Below are 6000 nucleotides of genomic sequence, written 5' to 3' on the forward strand. Positions count from 1 at the left end.
ATACAGATGTGAGAGTCGCATGTGAATATTCAGTATGAGTAAATAAATTTAAAATTAAAATTTAAAATGTAAAAATATGCAAACAACAGAGCTAAGGCTCTTTTCAAAAAGCAAAACCTCTGCTTGGCGAACACAATTATTCAGGTAGTGCATACGCCTGATTACCTAGCTCAGCTCCCAAGTGGGTGCAAGCAGCTCTTCAAACTCCTTGAAGCTTTCCTGCAGGCTGTGCCAGCACTGCAGGCAGACTGTCCTCGGAAAGCTGAAGGTGGCAGAAGGGGAAGGGAGGTGGGTGAGAGCAGGCAAAGTCATCGGTTGGGCTACACGTTCTTTTTCCCCTCGTTTGTTAAAGTTAATAAAGATCGTTGCAGAACCCGGGTGAAGAAGCCCGTGATAAGCACTGTGCAAAACTCCAAACCCGACCCAAACCTGTAAGCTTTTCAGAACCTACCTTGAGACCTTGCAGCACCGGGCGGGCTCCGGGAGGTGGCACTAGCTCACTGCGGAGACTCTCAGATGGGTGCTTCGTGGCAGCAGCACAGTAAGGAAGACATAGGACAGTGGGATAGTAGTCCTGCAGAATCTCTGGCAGGACACTTCTGGTTCCCAAGGTGTTGATAATTTTTGGAAGCAGTGGGTTCCTAGCCTTTATTCTGGAGCCAGAGAAGAGAGGAGCCGTTGCCGGTCTTGATAGCTCATAAATTCCTAGTAATTAATCACTGTAGCTTTATGCAGGTAATTCCAGGTAATTAATCATACAGCTTAAATAAAAAAATACAAAGGTTGTGTCTGAGGAAGAGCTTTGCACACAGGAAGCCCATGTTCTGGGTGCCAGGCACTCTGCTCTATCAGTTTGTATCCATGGAAGGGTATTTCTTCCTTCTATTAAGCAGCATTTGACTTTTCTCTGGATTTGGGTTTGTTTTGGGGTTTGTGTTTTTTAGGCAATCCTGAAAAGGAAATTTGATAATCACTCTTAATTCTTTTTCCCCGTAATTTGATTTTTTTTAAAATTAGAATAATGAAAATATTACTTTTCCCCTTTTGATCTGAACATTAACAGGGTATTGTAGGTCTTACTGGGGAATATTCAAAATAGTATTTGTCTTTTTAAGCGTGAAGCCCACAAACTTTAACTGAAATAATGGTATTATTGCTGCGCTGAAAGACAACATGTTGGCTAATATTTTTAAAAGCTTTTAATATAATTTACCAAAAAAAAAAAAAATCCATGAAGTAGTTTCAAGCATAAGCTGTGCTCACAGCAGCTTATGTAACGCTCATGGAAGGCTTTGTTTTGACTTGCTCAAAGTAACATAAATTTTTCAAAGCATGGTTGTGATCATACCAAGATGGTAAAACACTGAGCAGTGAGGATTGAGTGTAGGAGGATTCTTGTTGCTGAAAGTTTTATGATGACATTTGAGAGTTCTTGGGTGGAAAAATGGGTAGAGCTTTCATAAAGTTTGGAGAGTTTTTTGAAATTCATTCTGGTCAAAGTGGCTTTCTTCCCTGCAGTCACCTATATAAAGAATTAAGAATATTGTACCACTTCTTGTGAATTTTACCTGATCTTTCACAAGAAAGAAGGTCCTGCTTGCAATGGCAAGGACTAGCATCTGCATCTCAGCACTCACTGAGTAGTCCATTGCTCAGCCTGTGTGTCCCTGCTGACGGGTTGTGCTTTCCTCTTCTGCAGGTTTTTATTTCTGTGAACTGCCTCAGCACTGATTTCTCCTCTCAGAAGGGAGTTAAAGGCTTGCCCCTGAATCTTCAGATCGACACCTACAGCTACAATAACAGGAGTAACAAACCTGTCCACAGAGCCTACTGCCAGATCAAAGTCTTCTGCGACAAGGTAAAGTTGGGTCAATGTGCCAGTGACCCTTTGGGAAGGCTGTTCCACAGCCTAGCAGATTTTTGGTGGGTGTTTTTGTTTTTTTGTTGTTGCTGTGTGTGTTTGGTTTTTTATTTTATTTTATTGTTGTTGTTTGCTTGGGTTTTTTTCCTAATTCTGCCACTTGTTATTTTGGTTCACTGAAAACTCCCATGTGCGTTCAGTCTTTGAAAGGAAAAAACTTCAACCCCTTCCACTTGGCTCATAGATGTTATTATGACCTTGGATAAATTTGTTGCTCTCGAAACGCTGAAGCACTGAGGTGTGTTGATGAGCATTGACTTCAGAGAGAGGTTAGTCACTGGCAGAAGACTGACTGTCAGTACTCCAGACACTGGGAAGTCTTGCAGGGTCCCTTCAGTAGGAGAAATCATTACAATTGATTGGAGCAAGTGGAGGCTTGTCTTTTTGCCCAAGCTATGTTGTGTTGGTCCCTTTAAATTTCTTCGTGTGTTCTTACTGCATTTGTTAAAAAAGAAAAAAAAAGTGCACATTTTGTGAACAGACAATCTTGCTTTTCTCATTGTACCCCTGTGAGATGCTAGAGTATAACAAAGCCCATTTACAAGCTGGATGAGTGCTATAATTTGACTGTTCTGCCTAATGCATTTAGTACACAGAGAATTAACACCTTTCCCAAAGCCACTGTTCACCAGAAGCTATGAAAGAAACATAACAGGAGCTGAGCTAAAAGCAGTTGTAAAAGCTTAACTGAGTTTGCAAAAAAAAGGACATTTCCCAATCTTCGTAACCTGTTCCTACCTGAACAGTCTCTCCAAGGAGTAAAGCAAGTGAAGTGCAGTGTTGCTATTTTCACAGTGACAAAGATCTTTTTAGGCTGAGGTAAGTGCTGCCTGGACTTCGCTGGTCCTTCTTTTGATTGCTGTGAATGACACAGATTCCTGGTTTGCTGGCATCCAAATTGATCAGGGCCTCTCATTCTCTGTATCTGGGACTCCATCTTTGTAGCACAGACTCTTTGCAAGTGATACCTCAAATACCTCTGTACAGCTGCTGGTCTGAGACAGGCTCATGACACCCACTCTTGAGTCCTGTGCTAGTTTTGCACCGGTTACATACTGTGATCTTGCCTTGTCATCCCCCAGGACACTGCTGCAAACATTATTCTCCTGTATCATTGCTCTGCCTCCATTTACCTCCCAGTATATTTTGGAGATATACCTCCAATACATATGGAGCTATCTGCATCTGCTTCTGCCTCTCATTGACCCATCCTGCCACATTTTGCTGTCCATCTGTATGCTTTTAAATAGGCTCCTCAGCTTTCCTGCATGCTTGGGAGAACCTGCCTGTAGCTGCCTGCCAGTGTAAAGCTACTTACTCATCTTCCTTCAAGTGTCTCTTCTTTCAAGTGTCTCCTGAGACGACTCCTGTTGTGATTATTTCTGCAAAGAATTTACCAGGGAGTTAACAAATGCTCTCCAGAGCCATCTTAAAGTCTTGCCAGTAAGAGCTTGCCTTAGAGGCTTGGGTCTCACGGGCTTTCTTCAGGCTTTTTTTTTTTTTTTTTCTCTCCTTTTTTTGGTCTTCTCCTCCTCTAAAATGGGACTGGAGCAAATATGTAATGTAAAGCTCTTTATATCTGAGTGTCTTATGCATTATCCACCTGTATTCTCTCCAGCACCAGTGAGTATAGACTCATTGCAGGAAAAGAAGGGATCTTGTACTCATAAGTTGTCCAGTCAATTACTGACACTGTACTAAAATTACTGACAGACTTGTGCCACTGCTGGTAAGGCAAATCAGTTAACAGAAGTGCAGAGAGGGAGTCAGTACATAGCTTAGAGGAAACCATTCAAGTCTATGCCATAAAGTTCAGTAAATTTATTAGTACAGTAATGCCAGTGTATCTTTTATTTTCCTTTGGGATTTTGACCTTTCCTCTTGCTTTATTCTTCCAGATACTTTGCAAGTTAAGCATGAAGTAAAAGGATGGGGCGGGGGGGGAGGGAAGACACGAAGGTTACTCTTCTGTATTTAATCTGACTGTGGTTTGTTCTGTGAACATGCAGCAAAGGTGAGGTTGGTGCCTGATGATTCTGCAGTGTGCATTTACAGAAATAGCGTTGAAGTTTGCTGCCTTTCACATCAGCCTCGGGTCCAGCAAAGAGAGCTGGGGCTGGAGGCCAACAAGCTGAATGCTGTTTGTCACTACAGTGACTCAAACTGTGTACTCAGACCCCAGTGTGAGGCACTGGGCGAGTGCTCCTGTGAGCAGACCTGTGTTCTTAGAGCTGCAGGTACTGACTCGTAGATCCTGATGGTGGCCACCTTCTCCAGGCTCCTGTAAGGGCACTGGCATTTCAGAAAGAAGTCAGTTGGCTGCTCTTGAATGTTTACAGGACCATTGTTACTGTAGTATCCACATGTTTTGCAGTCCTTAATGTGTTTCTTCTCATGTGGCTGCCCATACCTGTTACCTGTGTTTTCTTCATGGAGGCCCAAGTCTACAATGTGGAGGTTGGAAAAAACAGCACAAAATGATAATGCTGTGGCCACCCATCAGGGACAGCTCGGTGTAGCTCTCCTCTGTTTTTTCGTTTGTTAAGGCTGTGCTTGCATTGCATACCTGAACTGACTTTGAACCCAGACACTGGCACAGCAGTCCTCTGCTGTCTCTGTGTGTACAAATCGATAGATACCCTACAGAAGGTCAAACATTTTAGTTAATGTTGTCTGGTGGCCTTTGCACAGGAAAGGAGTAAAGGATGAGGGTTCCCACGCTTCAAGTGGAAGGGAAAACTGCAGATACTAGTTTTTGGCTGCTGCCTCTGAGACCAAGTTTCTTCATGTATTTCTTCCCCTTTGCTTGCCCTCTGTGGAAAAGGGTCCACAGGTCTTTGGTTTTCATCTCATCCTATGTCATTTCAAGACCCAAGTAAAGAAGTATGGGTATTGTCGTCCTGTGGCATGTTATGGCACAAGCTTAATTCAGGCTTGGCCCAGCAATACTTCAGCTGCATGGGGATGGGGATGACCTGTCCCAGAGGAAGACAGACTTTGCTGTAAATTGTGCTTCAGCTAAGCATCCTCACCAGTAAGATTAAATACATGATTTCACAGGCTACAGCTAGTGTTGTCTTCTGGGACCTGCTCTTACTCTTGTAGTGATGGGCAGTGCTCTGGGAAGTTTTTAGTGGGTTGATGGGAACAGGTGGGTGAGATGCTGTTGGAAGGAGAGTGATGGTGCAAGGCAGCTGGAGGAAGCACTGATATTGTTGGGCAGCAACACTGAGACCGTTCCTTTTGTTACGTGATCACAAGATCACAGAATGGTTTGGGTAGGAAGGGATCATCTACTCCAATGCCTCTTCTGTGGGCAGGGACATCTTCCACTAAACCAGGTAGCTCAAAGCCCTGTCCAGCCTGGCCTTGAACACTTCTAGGGCTGGAGCATCCACAGCCTCTCTGGTCAACCTGTTCCAGTGTTTCACCACTTCATCATAAAGAACTTCTTCCCTATGTCTAGTATAAACCTACCCTCTTTCAGTTTGAAACCCTTTGTCCTGTCACTACAGGTCCTGTTAAAAAGCCTCTCTCCATCTTTCTTGCAAGCCTGCTTTCTATACCATCAGACTGCAATAAGGTCTCTCCAGAGCCTTCTCTACTCCAGGTTGAGCAACTCCAGTTCTCTCAGCCTGTCCTCACAGGAGAGGTGTTCCATCCCTCTGATCATTTTTGTGGCTCTCCTCTAGATCTACTCCAACGGGTCCATGTCTTTCCTGTGGTGGGGGAAAGCTGGACGCAGCACTCCGGGTCAGGTTGCATGAGAAGCAGGCCAGAACCACCTCTCTTGACCCACTGGCCACGTTTCCTTTGATGCAGCCCAGGATACCGTTGGCTTCCTGGGCTTCAAGTGCACATTGCTGGCTCGTGTCAAATTTTTTTGTCCACCAGTATCCTCTGGCAGCTCGGCCCTTGGAGGCAGAAGGCAGAGGAGGAGCTGGAACCAGGAGTGGCTCGTGGGCTGTGTGCCAGAGCTGCACCCAGTGTGAGAAGGTGGGAATTGGGGCAGGGAGCAGCCCCCCACCCTCGGGGCACACCGGCAGCCTGTGAGCAGCAGCCGCGGCTCCCTTGGTCCC

General features: G+C 44.7%; 1 protein-coding gene across 1 annotated transcript in view; it reads left to right on the forward strand.

The window, feature by feature from the left end:
- Positions 1-6000, forward strand: part of GRHL1 (grainyhead-like 1 (Drosophila)) — a 33097-nt gene that overhangs the window by 19184 nt on the left and 7913 nt on the right. The window contains exon 8 of the mRNA XM_008943980.1: positions 1700-1858. Within this exon, the coding sequence (XP_008942228.1) occupies positions 1700-1858 (159 nt within the window). The remainder of the gene's footprint in view (positions 1-1699; positions 1859-6000) is intronic.

The sequence above is a fragment of the Merops nubicus genome, unplaced genomic scaffold (genome assembly GCF_000691845.1).
Source record: "Merops nubicus isolate BGI_N331 unplaced genomic scaffold, ASM69184v1 scaffold23067, whole genome shotgun sequence".
Classification (NCBI taxonomy): domain Eukaryota; kingdom Metazoa; phylum Chordata; class Aves; order Coraciiformes; family Meropidae; genus Merops; species Merops nubicus.